The following is an 18,215-nucleotide window of genomic DNA, read 5'->3' as shown; positions in this document are numbered from 1 at the left end:
CCCCCTCGATGTTAAAATATTTAGTGAAAACTTGACTAAATATAAAAAGTCAACTAATAATCTAAAGAAAAGTGGGAAAGAAAGGTAAGATTATGGGACTTTACTTTATTATCCTATTGCTGGGAAATTTGGGTTGCTTCCTCCCAGTGGAAAGCTAGCAGCAATGAGTCGCGCTATCCAGGTGTGTGTGTGTTTAGGGGTAATCAGCCACCTGCACTTTTGGCAGAATCACAGGTCTTTTGCCTGCCACTGCGGTGTCAAAATGTGAGATTACACCAATGTTCCTTCAGAAAATGTATCATGACGTCATGACAAGAATGGCATAGCATAACTGAAGCCAATGCAAACAGTGGGTCACCTGAGAATAAGCATGGGGTGACGAGCGGCCAGCTTGCGGCAGGCGATGTTTGCGTCACACATCCGATCCTCCACGGCCTTGCTTGGTCCGGCCTTCCCCAGCACGCCGATCAGTCTCTGGGCCACCGTGTCCAGCTAAACATGAGGATGAGGATGAGGATAAGGTAGCATAATCATAGTCCTGTCAGGTTACCCTCACACACATTTGGACTGCTTTCTCACTGGAGAAAGTGAGCTGCCATGCAGTAAGGCTTTAGCTTTTTTTCCCCCCAAGTCAGTTATTTTCTGCGATCATTGTTTTAACTGGTCGAACATGTGTTTCCTGTTAAGGTTGTTTGTACATGTACCAGGTTTTGTTAGCGTGGCGCAACTTCCTTTCGCTTGTAAATCCTGACGGAGTTGTTTCCGGAAAACGTCTATTCTCACAGCCTTTTTAGCTTGATAAAGGAGTTGCTTCACATTGCGTGTGTCACTGTGTGTATGCCTAACATGATAGTGTTACCTGTGAATGTATCTGGTCTGACACCATCCAGTCAGCGGAGAGCACCCCATCAGCGGGCAGCCAGGCCAGGATGTAAGGAAAATGCAGGTACAGCTCTTGTAGTAGCTCCAGGTAGCATCGCTCTTCCTCCCTAAACACAGAAAATAAATCAGAAAATACTGCTATCAATAAAACAGTGTAGTGTTACTGAAAATCACTGCTTATTTGCAGAGAAATCTAATATTCAAGTCAGAGAGCTGAATAGCATTAGTTCTCTTTAAGAATTCTGAATAGGTAAGGACTGACAGGGTCCATAACACTTTCACAACCAATAACAAGAAGGGCAAAGCCCATACACTCACATGGTTAACCTTGACCTTTACATGACCTTGACCTTCAGGGTCAAGGTCAAATAACTAAACCTAGCAATGACATCATACACTGAGAACTGCTTTACACATTTTTCCTACCAAAATACATGTGACCTTGATCCAAGGTCAAGGTCATCCAAGGTCATGCAACACAAAGCTGTTAATTCAAGACATAGGAAGTACAATGGTGCTTATTGGCTCTTTCTACCATGAGATATGGTCACTTTTAGTGGTTCACTACCTTATTTTGGTCACATTTCATAAGGGTCAAAGTGACCTTGACCTTGATCATATGTGACCAAATGTGTCTCATGATGAAAGCATAACATGTGCCCCACATAATTTTTAAGTTTGAAACAGTTATCTTCCATAGTTCAGGGTCAAGGTCACTTCAAAATATGTATACAATCCAACTTTGAAGAGCTCCTGTGACCTTGACCTTGAAGCAAGGTAAACCAAACTGGTATCAAAAGATGGGGCTTACTTTGCCCTATATATCATATATAGGTGAGGTATTGAATCTCAAAAACTTCAGAGAAAATGTGAAAAATGTGAAAAATAGCTGTTTTTTAGACATTTATGGCCCCTGCGACCTTGACCTTAAAGCAAGGTCAAGATGCTATGTATGTTTTTTGGGGCCTTGTCATCATACACCATCTTGCCAAATTTGGTACTGATAGACTGAATAGTGTCCAAGAAATATCCAACGTTAAAGTTTTCCGGACGGACGGACGACTCGGGTGAGTACATAGACTCACTTTTGCTTCGCATGTGAGTCAAAAACACAAGTTATTTCCAGAGTTTGTCTATTTAAAAACAAAGTAATCTGTTGAAAGTCTCTACAAATTGTGCAAACAGACTCTTTACCTGGATACAAGAGGCCCCCTGCTCTGAATGTGTGACACAATGGCTCTGATTCTGGCGTCATTCTCACAGATGCAAGCCAACAGCAAGTCAAGGCGTTTACTGACTCCTCCCTCTTCGTGACTGACAGGCTTGGCTGGCTTCTGATTGGCTCCATTCTGGGAATGTGTGCCAGGTGTGAAGTGGCCATTGGTTGTATGCTGGTCATGTGACATGTCATGTGACTGAGAGGCCTCCAGCACAATGAAGTCGACAACAGCCAGCAGCTGCTCGATGGTGAAGTCAAAAACATCTTCTGAGGTGTCATTCTGTAGATTAAATTAAAAAAAGTCAGAATTTAGGTTTATTGAAAATGCTAACATTGTTACTGTTCTTAAAATCTCTGAAAAATGTTTCAGAAAATATTGTCTTTACATGTATTTCTATTCAAGTTTTCTGGCTGGTTATGTTGAACACTTCAGAAATGTGACCAAGAGGAACTCTAATCAGTCATTGAACAAAAAAAGAGGATGAAAGTTGCTTGTTCATTCCAATGCTTGTTATTCTCCCAGCTGCAAGGATTAATAACTCTCACTTACTGTATTACACATGTTGTATGCATTTAGAGTGCTTACTTCCCTTTGTTTATTAGATGACTTGTCATTGAACGGATACAAATATCTACCGTGGGCTCACAAAACAACAAACCCCCTTGGGCTTCTGAGCAATCTTGATGTGTGTGGGCACTCCTTTGCATGTATGCATGTGTACGAGAGTGTTCCCATCTTGTTTGTTTATCCAAACCTGAGTTGCTGACAGATATGCAAGCATGAGTAAAACAAAACTATATTCTATAATACCTGGAGAGTTTTCAGTTCTCGTCCCTGCCAGATTTTGGGAATGTCTCGACACGCTCCAACAAAGTCTAGCACTGATGTTGGGTTCAACCTGCAAAACAATTGATAGGACATTCAAGAAAACTTTTGACATTTTAAAATTCATCTCCACAGCTAGCACATCAAACTCGAAATGACAATTCAAATCAAAAGTGAAGATTTCAGTTTCATAGAATGAATCACTTTGAGAATACACCCCTATACAGAATAGTGTATAAATTTCAAGCAAAACCACTGTACAATCACCAAAAAAATCTCATTTTATTCATCTGTTTGTCAATGGTGAAGACGCAGTCATTAGTTTTCACTCTAAATCCATTTGGTATTAGACAATTCAAAAGAAAGAGAGATGGCAGAGAAAAGAATAAGGATATTTCCAGTCCCTTTGGCTGTTATCTTCCTGTGTTGGTGACAGTGTTACCGTCCTAGGTGCATCACAAGGCCTGTACACACCTGCCAACCCTTGTCAAGCCTCAAGTGTAGTCATTTAGGATTTTTTTAATTTTCAGCATTGCAAATGGTGTTTAAAGCCATATGTACTCGATGACTATACACGCTAATTGCTTTACCAACAGCTGGAGACAGACTAAATTAAGTTCCCTGCAAAATATTGTGGTCTAGGACCCCTTCAATGTTGAGATATTTGAATTTTCATTTTGATCTGGATCGTCCTATTTATAGATTTGGCAACACATGTAACGTTGATGCAAGGGAGAGAACACCGCGGCTTTGTTGACATCCTCACTTTTTCAGAGGCTAGAACAAGCTGTAATGCATGTATTATGGTCCGCGCATGGTGACGTATCGTCATTATATGGTCTTAAGGTGCGTTTGACATCGATTGTGGGCAAACTACACTTTGTAAACACGGGAGTGCGTTAGTATGCCTTTAAGTGTAGCATTTTCACAAAAACAAATTCCAACACCAGCATTTATGCCATCTTGCACAAGAATAGACAATTTTACTAAAGTTTCATGAGAATGCAGAAACAGAAAATGCCCATTAGTGCCACTTAAAGTGGCGACGATGTTTGTGACCTATTTTGTGACGGCTACACAGAGTGGGAAGCAAAAAAGAGAAAACTGTTGCATGCTTGTGATTATTTGTTGAAGCGAAGCAATCTTTAGCTTGGCGAAGCAATTGCTCTAACAACGTAGCACACTACGTTGGCAGCTCTGCCTGTGACGACATGAACAATGATTAATGAGAAAGAAGAGGATCAGTGAACTCACTCAGTCAACTTTTCTCGCTGCAGAACCCTATCCAGACAGCGGTTCAGCGTTGCCCACTGGCTCTGGTGGGTCAACAGGGCCAGTAAGTAGGGGTTGCCCTTCCTCTTCTTGTCACAGTTCTCTGCCCCTGCCAGGGGGGTCATGGGGTCGGAGCCAAAGACCAGCTGTTCCTGGAGGTCTGGCTTCTTGTTGACGATCTCAGGATCCAGCAGCTCCAGCCAGTCCGTTAGCAGGGAAGAGGAGGAGGTGTTGGATGACCTGGATCACAAACGAAAAAGTTAAACAAAAAGCTAGATAAAACTCGATAATAACTCGCAGTTGTCCAAATACAAACACACTATATACACACTCACTAACTCATTCTTTTACTTCATAAAGCATTACACAACACAAGACTATACCCACACACACCCAGCCACACACACACACACACACCCTCCCACACCCACACCCACCAGGGATGGCCAAATCGTCCGCCCGGTCGCCAGGGGTGAGTAAAAAATCCGCTGGGCTAGTAAAAACCGCCTGGTAACTCGCCCGGCTGGCCAGTAAAAATTCGGGTCAAATGCAACATTTTTGGTTGTGATATCGAGATTCAAATCAGATGGAGCAACTTTGGTATGCACCGGGCCAGCGAAATTTCTGACAGGCTAGTGACTCTCTTGCAGTTACTCGCCCGGCTGGCCAGTTAAAATTCTGGGATTTGGCCATCCCTGCACACCCAGCCACACACACACACATACATACCCACACACCCAGCCACACACACACATACATACATGCACACCCACACACACACATACATGCACACCCACACACCCAGCCACACCCACACATACATACATGCACACCCACACACCCAGCCACACACATACATGCACACCCACACACCCAGCCACACACACATACATACATGCACACCCACCCACCCAGCCACACACACACACATACATGCACGCACCCACCCAGCCACACACACACACACATACATGCACGCACCCACCCAGCCACACACACACACACATACATGCACACACCCACCCAGCCACACACACACACACATACATGCACGCACCCACCCAGCCACACACACACACACATACATGCACGCACCCACCCAGCCACACACACACATACATGCACGCACCCACCCAGCCACACACACACACACATGCACGCACTCACCCAGCCACACACACACACACATACATGCACGCACACACCCAGCCACACACACACACATACATGCACGCACCCACCCAGCCACACACACACACACATACATGCACGCACCCACCCAGCCACACACACACACACATACATGCACGCACCCACCCAACCACACACACACACATGCACGCACCCACCCAGCCACACACACACACACATACATGCATGCACCCACCCAGCCACACACACACACACACATACATGCACGCACACACCCAGCCACACACACACACACACATACATGCACGCACCCACCCAGCCACACACACACACAAACATGCACGCACACTCCCAGCCACACACACACACATACATGCACGCACCCACCCAGCCACACACACACACATACATGCACGCACACACCCAGCCACACACACACATACATGCACGCACCCACCCAGCCACACACACACACACACATGCACGCACACACCCAGCCACACACACACACATACATGCACCCACCCAGCCACACACACACACATACATGCATGCACCCACCCACACACACACACATACATGCACGCCACACACACACACATACATGCACGCACCCACCCAGCCACACACACACACACATACATGCACGCACCCACCCAGCCACACACACACACACATACATGCACGCACCCACCCAGCCACACACACACACACATACATGCACGCACCCACCCAGCCATACACACACACATACATGCACGCACCCACCCAGCCACACACACACACACATACATGCACGCACCCACCCAGCCACACACACACATGCACGCACCCACCCAGCCATACACACACACATACATGCACACACCCACCCAGCCACACACACACACATACATGCACGCACCCACCCAGCCACACACACACACACACATACATGCACGCACCCACCCAGCCATACACACACACATACATGCACGCACCCACCCAGCCACACACACACACACATACATGCACGCACCCACCCAGCCACACACACACATACATGCACACACCCAGCCACACACACACATACATGCACACACCCACCCAGCCACACACACACACACATGCACACCCACACACCCCCAGCCATAGCTACACACACACACACATACACGCACATACACACACACACATGCAAAGCACACACAAAGCACTATAAAAATAGCCTAAGAAAAGGACTGACTGTGTGTGTGAGTTTCTCAGCATATTGCATGCCACGTTGATAGCATCTCCTGTGTTCTGCTGCTGTAGCGACTCCTGCATGTACTGCTTCACCAGGGGTTCCAGGCGATCGCCTTCTGTGATGCCTGACACACCTGCAATCATCAGACATCATAGCTAAATGTGACTCCTGCATGTAGTGCTTCACCAGGGGTTCCAGGCGATCACCTTCTGTGATGCCTGACACACCTGCAATCATAAGACATCATAGTTAAATGTGACTCCTGCATGTAGTGCTTCACCAGGGGTTACAGGCGATCGCCTTCTGTGATGCCTGACACACCTGCAATCATAAGACATCATAGCTAAATGTGACGGTACGAAGAAAGTAGCAAAGGGTTGAAGCACAAGCTTTTGGCTGTACAGTCAAACCTGTCTATAAAGACCAGCCCAGGGTCCGACCAAAAGTGGTCATTATAAAAAGGTGGCGCTATGGAAAAGTGAATCATATAGAAGAACAAGAAGAGCAAACGCTCGATCGAGTCACTTTCGCAGTTCTGAATATTATATGAGGCATCAGATGGACAGGAAGAAATTGCTATTCACAACACAATACAGATGTAAATAATTTGATGTAAAGAATAATCCTATAAAGTTTGAATCAAATCCGATGAATAGTTTCAGAGATATGATATTTCAATTTTTTTCCTTCAAGACATACCTGTGACCTTGAAAAAGGTCAAAGGTCACCAAAGCAGACGTCAAAGTGTAGAGGTCACTGGGAGTCACGTTCACATAAAATTTGAGCCCGGTCACTTTTATAGTTTCCGAGAAAAGCCCAACGTTAAGTTGTGTGTTGCCGAACAGAAAAGGCTAGTTATCTCCCTTGTTTTTCTGATAACGTTCGTAAAAGGCTACAGATGTAAATACTTTGATGTAAAGAATAATCCTACAAAGTTTCAATCACATCCGATGAACTTTGTCAAAGATATAAAATGTCTAATTTTTCCTTTGACGCTGACCTGTGACCTTGAAAAAGGTCAAAGGTCAACGAAACCATCGTTAAAGTGTAGAGGTCATTGGAGGTCACGACTAAACAAAATATGAGCCCGATCGCTTTGATAGTTTTCGAGAAAAGTCCAACGTTAAGGTGGTGTCTACGGACGGCCGGCCGGATGGCCGGCCGACCGGCCGGACAGACTAACACTGACCGATTACATAGTCACTTTTTCTCAAGTGACTCAAAAAACAACTTGTCTGGAACGATCTTTAGAATGGTCATTGTGAGCAGGTGGTCGCTTTCGAGAGGTTGTCACAAGGGCAGGATCAACATTAGCAGCAGCAGCTCAAACATCCACACAAACTAACCTTCCACGAAAGCGTGCGGACTGATCTGTCCGTGGGACTTGAAGCTGTCTAGATCAATAGAGGCCTGGCGCATGCGGGACACAGGTCTCTGCGCAGCCCGGGCCGTGAGAAACTGGGACACGACGGCCACTAGCGACGATGTGTTGTCTGGGCCCGCTGCCTTGTGGAGTGTCTGTAACACGGGTTTTAGGCTGGCATGCAAAGAGGCCTGCAAAAGGAATATGGTAATAATCAAGTTGTAATGTTTGAATAAACCATAAAATAAATGTTTTACTGAATAAATCCAAAATAAGATAGACTGCTGACGTTCCAAACCTCACAATCAAAAAACAACAATGGTAATGAAAGATTTTGGGTGACCAGTGCCAGAACACCTTTGTGGCGTATTCCATCATGAAAATCTGATTCATGCGAAAGTCCTTTTAAGCTTACCCATGTGAACTTTCCCAAAAGAACGCGAGACAAATACACATGATAAGACAGTCATGCAGCAAAATCAGCAGAAAATTCAATTAAATATCCCAGTTATGACTTGATGAGAAGAACTTTGTGTACTCGCATGTTTTGTGATGAAAATCTTGATAAAGGGACATGACTTGGCTGGGTTGTTGATAAGCTGCGTGGCAAATTCCTTCCCTTGATTGGAGTCCAGTCGCTGTAATAAATACAACAGGACATATAAACACTACCCAGCAGTAACATTACAGCAACACTTCTGTTCTACCTACCTTTGATTTAGAATACCTGTCTTTTAAATCCCTGCTCTCGTACATTTCACTTTGCTTAAGTCTTCAAGTTTACCATGTTGAGACTGGATTCGGAAAGAGTGAATACCCTTGCTTTTCCTCTGACAAATAACTTCACACATGCTCCCGTCCACAAGTTTCCGCACATTCTTCGCTTATCCTCCAGTGTTTTTCCCCCCTGAGTAAAAAGCAAGGGCATTCACTCTTTCACAACCCACACAAACCCGACAGTTATTTCCGGAATTCGTGTACTGAGGTTTACCTCCATTTTCAGACTTCATCTCTTTTCAGACAAAACTGTCACATGGAAAGGAATGGAGCACTACTGAAATCATGAAATCTTTCATTCTAAGCACAGTAATGACATATCATGGCATACGAATGAGCATTAACTGACTCCTCACCTTTCCTATGGACTGTAGCAAAGACACTGCCTTTCCGTTGTCACTTGATATCACCTGGAATATTGAGCAGAATTTTGGGAATGTTTAGCAGAATTTGGGGAATATTTTGAAAACGATTTCGCTTGACAGCTCGGATATGGCCAGGCTTTTTTGTGGAATACGGTCATTCCTCCGCTTGACAGCTCGGATATGGCCAGGCTTTTTTGTGGAATACGGTCATTCCTCCGCTTGACAGCTCGGATATGGCCAGGCTTGTTTGTGGAATACGGTCATTCCTCCGCTTGACAGCTCGGATATGGCCAGGCTTTTTTGTGGAATACGGTCATTCCTCCGCTTGACAGCTCGGATATGGCCAGGCTTGTTTGTGGAATACGGTCATTCCTCCGCTTGACAGCTCGGATATGGCCAGACTTTTTTGTGGAATACGGTCATTCCTCCGCATGGACACTTACCAAAAGTCAAGTCTGGCTGCTTTCTGTGCTTAGTAGGAATTTGTGTGTGAATAATTTCTTAAAAAGCCACTAGTGCCTTTAAAACAGATAAGGTAACTACAATCACAGAAAAGGAAGCTTATACAATTTAACAACAGTAACTTCTTCTGCTGCTTTCATGTGCTGTAACTTCCACATACACTTGTGTTTTGCACATGCAGGTTTTAATGTGTATGACTGTTTTATCCCACCATAACAGTAACAAGAATCATAATTTGTTCCATGCTTTCAAAATTGAAAGCTTGGCCTAGCAATCATAAATTGAAAAGCTATTCATGTTCATCCATACCTTCAAAATCTGCTGGAATAGCTTTTTAGCATCCAGTGGCTTTGTTTCTGGGCTGAACATCTGAAAAATAATAATAAAACATAAAATGTTTAAAAACTAAAAAGGCCATGTGATAGCTCACATCAGTTTATCATCAAATGTCTTGTTTATGTATGAAGAGCTTTGGATTTGAGAAAATAAGAAGCTTTACACAGTTCTCCAGACCTTTTGCAATGTAACAGTCTATTGTTTCTTAAATCTTGCCACACCAAGCATGCTACTGTTTAGTCTGTCCATGACCGCAAATCTCTGGAAATTCAAACCAAACTCACATATACTACATCTTCTTCTTCTATGTTCCTGGACTGCAACTCCCACCTACACTTGCGTGCACGAGTGGGCTTTTACGTACAGTCGAAAATATCAATAACGACCACTCACGGGACCAACCTAAAGTGGCCGTTTACAACAGGTGGACGCCATGGAAAGGTAAATTATAAGACAAAAATACTCATCAGGATCCTTTGAGGTGGTTGTAATAGGCAGGTGTTCATTATCAAGAGCTGGTCGCATGGGCAGATTCGACTGTATTTGAACCAACATTCCTTCCAAATGGAAGGTGGTCGTCTTTACTACCAGGCCATAAACACTGTATAAACTTGTAGACACAGACTTACCTTGAAGAACTCTTTGGCCAGAGCAGCAGCGGAGGGAGGGGACTCGACCTTTGTCTGCTGTGTCACCTGCCAGATGTCAGGTGTTCGCTTGCTCACCTCCATCTTCTCCTCCTTCACTTCCACGTCTGTAACACGTGTTGTCACTTCATCAACATTTCATCTATGTGTGTAACAAATGTTGATATCTCTGAATCGGATCTGATAATCAAATCGGTAAAAAAATTACTGTAAATAGCTACTGGTGGATACATGACAAATTTGAAATCTGCAGCTTCAGAAATTTTTCAATAACCAGCCAAAGCGTGGTGTCACTTTTTTGACTTTTTTTCACAAGAATTCCATCATATTTAAAAAAAATATTGGTGCTAGTTCTAACAAGAAAAGCAAATGCTTACAGGACTCGCCTTTGCATGTCCCATTACAGTGTAATCCCCCTACCCCCTTTAAAAAAAACCACCCAGAAGACTTCCTCCCCTTTAAGTAAAAACAGAAGACTCCCTCCCTTTTTTACCCCCTCCCCCCTCCCCTCCCCCTCCCTCGACCACCCTACCTGAAAACCCTTAAAAATGTTTCCCCTTACTGGGCATGGAGGCGCCCCCTGTCAAGAGACTGTAGAACTTTTCTCCGGCCATCGCTCCGCGCAATCGTTGAACGTTGATCATGCGAGAGATGTAGGTCGGGTCAGCCATGGTTTGACACATCTCGCTCAGGTGCCCTGGGTCCGACTCGGACACCCTGTCCAGGTAGGCCAACAGGTAGGACATGCTGTTGACAGGTATGCCGAACGACTGGACAAACAGCAGCAGCTGTCGCGGATCCAGTTCAAACAGTGCTGAAAAGTAAAGATGCAAATTATACATGTAATGTGTAGAAGTGAGAGCAAATACACTGTTTACCGTTACTGTGACACAATGATAAATGAGTTTGGAGTTGAGAGCATTTTGCACAACCAAAGGGGGTTGCATATAAACCACATACAGGTCAAAAATGCTTAAAAAAATGATTAGCCACAAAAATTTGTTAAAACACATGTAGTTAATCATTTCAGCCAAAATCTTTTAACACTATTCATCAGTTTAATTTTTCTTTGAAATTTGAATACTTCAAAACTTACAAAAAAGTACCTCCCTACAACCAAAAAAAACCCAATCTAAAACAAGAAGAGCAAACGCTCGATCGAGTCACTTTCGCAGTTCTGAATATTATATGAGGCATCAGATGGACAGGAAGAAATTGCTATTCACAACACAATGCATACCTGAAGCATACCTGTGACCTTGAAAAAGGTCAAAGGTCACCAAAGCAGACGTCAAAGTGTAGAGGTCACTGGGAGTCACGTTCACATAAAATTTGAGCCCGGTCACTTTTATAGTTTCCGAGAAAAGCCCAACGTTAAGTTGTGTGTTGCCGAACAGAAAAGGCTAGTTATCTCCCTTGTTTTTCTGATAACGTTCGTAAAAGGCTACAGATGTAAATACTTTGATGTAAAGAATAATCCTACAAAGTTTCAATCACATCCGATGAACTTTGTCAAAGATATAAAATGTCTAATTTTTCCTTTGACGCTGACCTGTGACCTTGAAAAAGGTCAAAGGTCAACGAAACCATCGTTAAAGTGTAGAGGTCATTGGAGGTCACGACTAAACAAAATATGAGCCCGATCGCTTTGATAGTTTCCGAGAAAAGTCCAACGTTAAGGTGGTGTCTACGGCCGGCCGGCCGGCCGGCCGGACAGACTAACACTGACCGATTACATAGAGTAACTTTTTTTCAAGTGACTCAAAAACAAGGCAACAAACAATACACAGATTAAAACCAAAAGTAATCAAACCTGCTTTGACGAGCCTGGGTTCTGAAGATCGAATCATGCGCAGCTTGAGCCAATCAGGGAGCAGGAGAGCCTCCTCAGACGTGTCGAGCAGGAACGCCTTGGGCATGCTGTCGTCACAGGGAAACCAGATCTCCAGCATGTTCCGGTACATGTCCTGGGCCTCACCATCTGCTGCAACATGCATGGTGCATTTACTTTCTTTCCTTTGGTTTAAACAACACTTTAATCAATTTTTATCATGACATGAACAATATATGGCATTTAGGATTTCTCACTCAGGCAATCCTAGTGAAAACATAACAGTTTGAAATTTCCGTACCTTTTCTTTACTATCCCTTTGATTTAATTCACGTATGGTTATGCTTTTTTAAATCCCAAAACAAATAAGACTGCCAACGGTCCAAAATTCAGAATAACAAAAAACAAGCAAGGTATGTGATAGGAAAGTTTAATTGTGACAAAACTGTATTGTTTTGTCACTTTGACCGTATTGTTTTGTTTTGTCACAATTAAACGTGCCTATAACATATGTTGCTTGTTTTTTTAATTCTTTATACTTTTTACATTTAGTCAAGTGTGTAGAGCGATTTTGAGAAAAGTACTGGACCAATATTCATGACATTTCACAGTAGAGTTCCTGAGTATGATATCCCCAGACGTTTTCTTCATTTTTTCGATAAATGTCTTTGATGACGTCATATCCGTCTTTTTGTGAAAGTTGAGGCAGCACTGTCACGCTCTCATTTTTTAACCAAATTGGTTAAAAGTTTGGTCAAGTAATCTTCGACGAAGCCTGGACTTTGGTATTGCATTTGAGCTTGGAGGCTTAAAAACTAGTTAATTAGTTTGCTCATTAAATTTGTCATTAAAATCGAATTTTCACTAACAGATTTTAAAAAGATTGCATCGTATTCCTCAATTTCTCCTGAATTCAAAAATATATACATATGTCATGTTGACTCTACAAATGTGCTCAGAATGACAGAAAATAGGTTAAGTAGGCCTAAGTACTGCGTTTGCACGCTACGCGGAGACGAGCGTGACCCGTTTCTGTCTTTAGGTGTGGTTAGTCAAGATTATCTTAAATATAGTCGCTGCGATGATTGTTTGTTGGTGTTAATCTGTTACTTTGATGCCGAAAGCTTGACTAAATGTTTTTCTATAGCTTCACGCGACTTGTTTAATCAATGTCTTTGTGTCTCTTTTACGAAAGCCATGTGATGTGGTGCCGGCAGGGAAATTTCCATATTCATAGATTATGAATTATGGACATCAACAGTTTTTCTTTTCTTATCCTCTGGGAAATTCAGTCGCTTCCTTCCAGTGGAAAGCTAGCAGCACATTACCCATGTGTGTGCGTGTTTAGGTGTAATCGGCCACCTGTACTTATGGCAGAATGACCAAGGTCTTTTACGTGCCACTGTGGTGACACGGGGGTGGGACATGGATACAGTCTTTGAGTCATCACATTAAGTTGACCCCTGTACATCCCGGCCTTCATCATATCCCATCGGGGATAACCTCAACATTACGGCCAACCAGCCATACGGATGGACACTGCTTAGTACTAAGACTCACCAATTTCCCAGGTGAGTCAAACTAACATACACTGACCTTTGGGCAGTCCATAGGACAGAATGATGACCATGGCGTGGACCACCAGGATGTGCATGGTGGCCGACTCTCCCGACTTCCACTGCAGGATAATCTGATCCTGGGTGTTGGACTGAAACATATGCACATAAGCATGGGTATACTATATCTTCATTACACACGAATGCTTGTAGGCATCCATGTTGGTAGAATGCACCGACCAGCATCCATGCAAACACACACTGACATATACACTCACACACAAAAACACACTCACAGACAGACAGACAGACAGACACACTAACACGCACATTCACACACCCCAATACCCCCCCCCCCCCCCCATCCACACACACAAACTCACCCAAGAATATTCCCCCTTCTCCTGGCGCCGGGCCTTGGACAGGTAGCAGTAGAAGAGACGAAGGAAAGCCTCAAGACTTGTGTCGTAGTCGCTGCCTCTCTCCGTGGTCAGGTCAGGCAGGATGTGGTTCATCACTGAGTTCCGCTCCACGATCAGCTGGCTGATGTCCTGGTCAAAATAGTTAAAATTGTGTTACTGTGAACAATTTCACATTGCTGTTTCTCCCCCCCCCCCCCCCCCCCCCCCCCTCCCCCCCAATCATTGTACAGCGTTCTGAGCCGGGTTTAACCCTGAATATATGACTTAGTGGCAAAAGGTGCGGGCAAGACGTGGACATCTATGTCAACAAAGGTAGTATCTACTATGCCTGCATTCTGAAGGTAATTGTTCAGGTCAGCCATTTTCTATGTGAACATGCGTGTGCATGTGTGTGTGTGTGTGTGTGTGTGTGTGTGTGTGTGTGTGTGTGTGTGTGTGTGTGTGTGTGTGTGTGTGTGTGTGTGTGTGTGTGTGTGTGTGTGTGTGTCCGTGAGTGTGTTTGCATGGATGCTGATCTGGGCATTCTGGATACATGTATGCAAGCATACACATGCGATGAAGATTGTTGTCTGGATAACATAGGATCGAACCTACGACTGCCAGCGTGAAACAAGCGCTCTAACCACTGTACTCACTCAAGGCAACAGGCAAACGCCCTCTAACCCCGCCCTGTATGCACTAACGCAACAACAACAAATAGTCTGTTTACGGTAACATAGGCCCAAAAAATAGGGTCGGTAGGTCGGGATTTTTTTTATTTTTTCCCCCCAAAAAACATATTTTTAAGTTATTTTGCCAAAAAACAAAGACTTTTTAAATTTTTTTAATTTTTTATTTTTTTCCCCAAATGCCAAAAAAAGTCTAGGGTCGCGCGAAAAAATAGGGTCGGTCGGGATACCGTAAACAGACTTTTTTGTTGTTGTGCCTAAGATACCACATCCACATAAGTCTGTTCTTACCAGCGCCAAGTCGTCGAGAACCTGCAGACTCTGATCCATTGCATGCTGGGACAGGAAAATGATGTAACTGTTCACCAGGAAAGGGTCCGTCTCTACCTGACATGCCTGAGAAAGCAATAACAACACTAAAAGCAAACAAACACAAAATACTTCTTGAGTGGTTGCAGGCCGAAATCTCTGAGCAAGAACATGCGCATTATCATCAAAATACCATCTTGTATGTTAAAAATTGTAGATTTCATATTACCATTATGAAACATAAACCTCCGCTAGTCAAGAGAACAGCACACATGCACCCACAAACATGCACTCTCTCTCTTTCTCTTGCTTGCTTCCCTCTCTCTGTCTCTCTCTTTCTCTGTCTCTCTCTTTCTCTCTCTCTCTTTATTTCTCTCTCTTTCTCTCTTTCTCTGTCTCTCTCTTTCTCTGTCTCTCTCTTTCTCTGTCTCTCTTTCTGTCTCTCTCTTTCTCTGTCTCTCTATTTCTCTCTCTCTCTCTCTTTCACACAAACATATACACACACACGCACGCTTGTGGGCAGACAAACACACACACATTCTCACACACACAAACACACACACATACACGCACATGCACATTCACACACACACAAACCACACACAAACCACACACAAACCCACCCACCCACACAATCTTACTCTCCTCCCACCTCCATCCCCCAACATACAAATGCATCAGCGTACCTGTCTGAGTGCCTCACACATCTGCGCCTTGACGAACTGGAACATGGGCAGTGATGGCATGTTCTTCAGCAGCCAGTCGTGAGTTGTCTCTGACGCGCTACTCTCCCCTTCCACCTCCATCTCCTGAGGGTCGGAGTCGGGCCGCGCAATCACCATAGAAAGACCCTGCAAAACGACCGTTCATGTATGGATATTTAGAACTGTTACTTTTTCAGTTTAATGTCCTCTTAGGACCAATGGGCCTATAATGAGACATGTATTGGTCATTCCCTGAGGATAAATGCACATAGTTTTGCCCAAACAAGCACAATGCTGCTGTCTTTTTAAACTCACTGGCATTAGGTTTGTCTAGTCAAAGAATGAAAATACAATGATGGTGACAAGATCTTGTTTGTTTGTTTGTTTGCTTAACGCCCAGCCGACCACGAAGGGCCATATCAGGGCGGTGCTGCTTTGACATATAACGTGCGCCACACACAAGACAGAAGTCGCAGCACAGGCTTCATGTCTCACCCAGTCACATTATTCTGACACCGGACCAACCAGTCCTAGCACTAACCCCATAATGCCAGACGCCAGGCGGAGCAGCCACTAGATTGCCAATTTTAAAGTCTTAGGTATGACCCGGCCGGGGTTCGAACCCACGACCTCCCGATCACGGGGAGGACGCCTTACCACTAGGCTAACCGTGCCGGTGGTGGTGACAAGATGACAAGAGAAGTTGAATGGGTGTGTTTGTGCTTTCCATGCCCTGAGATTTTTGCTGTGAGCTTGGGATCTTTACTATGCGCATGCCTACACACGGGGGTTGTTACGACAGAGGACAATCTGCAAAGAGAAAGAAATCCCTCACAAAAATCGAAAATTTTTAATTAAATTTTCATTTGATTAATATACTTACCCGAGTCACATATTTAGCATTGACGCAGTCGAGATGCTAGGTACACTGAAACGCTATCCCGTCTATAGTCTAAGGGAAGCAACCCAAGCTAAAAAAGTAGCAAGCTTGCTACCCTGGGTTGCCTCCCGTAGCGTGTCACGCCACAGATCTCGTACCCAGTACGAGACACCCTCATTCGACTTCTAGAATCCAAAGAAACTACAAGCGGGGAAGGTGGGAGGGAATTACTTATGTGACTCGGGTAAGTATATTAATCAAATGAAAATTTAATTAAAAATTTTCGATTAAATTACATATTCTTACTCCGAGTCACATATTTAGCAGATAACTCCAACAAGGTGGTGGGTAAGAAGTAAAAATTTTTCAAACTCACTGTTATGATCTGGAGAGGCATTGCCCCGCTGCCACCAGTGCGGGGAGGGTCCTTGAGCCATCACGGCATACCGCGGCGATGTCTCTCAGGTAGAACGAGATAAAGACGTCGTCCGAACGCCAGTATGCTGTGCGCAGGACGTCGTCGAGTCTTCGGGACCTCAAAACAGCCAATGACGATGCCCATGCCCGGGACTCGTGCATTCTAGCCGACTGGAGAGGGAAGGCAGGCTGAGCCCCCCCCTTTTGTGCCAGACTCCACACATAAGCTTGTTTTATGAGAGCCGACACCCACCTGGCCAAGGTAGTCCTCGTGATATCTCTGTCCATGGACGTATTCAAGGAAATAAAGAGGAGCTTCTGGGAGCTCGACCTGATGGGTTGAGTCCGAGCTAAGTATGCCTCCAGGGCCCTAACCGGGCAATTGACCATGTCTGGGTCATCTTGTGCCACAATATGAGACAGGGGCCTCACAAGGACACAGGGAGAAGGCTGATCCGGTGTCTGATTCTTGGCCAGGAAGGCCTCCCGGAAATGCAAAGACAAGGAGCCGTCACGCTCTCGGCCGATGTCCTGCGGACTGCCTGAAAGAGCGTGTATCTCGCTACCTCTGCGGGCCGAAGCCAGAAGTAGCAAAAACAGAGCCTTACGAGTAAGGTTCGCGAGGCTAGAGCCCTCTAGAGGCTCGAAGTCCGCCGAGCGCAAGAACTCGAGGACAAGGAAAAGATCCCACTTGGGCAGAGGAGAGCGCTTAACGTCCTGCAAAGACGCGCCCTTAATCACCCCAGCGACAACTCCACTAACATTGATGGTATGACCGATCTGTTTAAGAGTCGAGGCAATCGCCGACCTGCGAACCTTCAAAGAGGAGGAAGAAGCCCCCTGGGAAGACAAATCCGCTAAGTGGTTGGCTACGTGCATAGTACGAGGAGCCACCGGGTTCA

General features: G+C 44.7%; 1 protein-coding gene across 2 annotated transcripts in view; it reads right to left on the bottom strand.

Moving 5' to 3' along the window:
- The window catches only part of LOC138959977 (integrator complex subunit 1-like), a 95,921-nt gene that overhangs the window by 13,593 nt on the left and 64,113 nt on the right, over positions 1-18,215 (bottom strand). The window contains exons 23-39 of one of the 2 annotated variants that reach the window (XM_070331693.1): positions 15,999-16,163; positions 15,295-15,399; positions 14,297-14,464; positions 13,954-14,065; positions 12,340-12,510; positions 11,089-11,340; positions 10,509-10,633; positions 9,853-9,912; positions 9,073-9,126; positions 8,482-8,577; positions 7,923-8,130; positions 6,577-6,709; positions 4,182-4,439; positions 2,913-3,000; positions 2,077-2,381; positions 860-989; positions 359-492 (exon numbers count right to left, since the gene is read on the bottom strand). In XM_070331693.1, coding sequence (XP_070187794.1) covers positions 359-492; positions 860-989; positions 2,077-2,381; positions 2,913-3,000; positions 4,182-4,439; positions 6,577-6,709; positions 7,923-8,130; positions 8,482-8,577; positions 9,073-9,126; positions 9,853-9,912; positions 10,509-10,633; positions 11,089-11,340; positions 12,340-12,510; positions 13,954-14,065; positions 14,297-14,464; positions 15,295-15,399; positions 15,999-16,163 — 2,564 coding nt within the window. The remainder of the gene's footprint in view (positions 1-358; positions 493-859; positions 990-2,076; positions 2,382-2,912; positions 3,001-4,181; positions 4,440-6,576; positions 6,710-7,922; positions 8,131-8,481; positions 8,578-9,072; positions 9,127-9,852; positions 9,913-10,508; positions 10,634-11,088; positions 11,341-12,339; positions 12,511-13,953; positions 14,066-14,296; positions 14,465-15,294; positions 15,400-15,998; positions 16,164-18,215) is intronic. The other variant, XM_070331694.1, reaches the window with a different exon arrangement.

Source organism: Littorina saxatilis, linkage group LG2, assembly GCF_037325665.1.
Source record: "Littorina saxatilis isolate snail1 linkage group LG2, US_GU_Lsax_2.0, whole genome shotgun sequence".
NCBI classification, from domain to species: domain Eukaryota; kingdom Metazoa; phylum Mollusca; class Gastropoda; order Littorinimorpha; family Littorinidae; genus Littorina; species Littorina saxatilis.
Note: the sequence above shows the minus strand (reverse complement) of the source record. Positions and strands in the feature narration are given on the sequence as shown.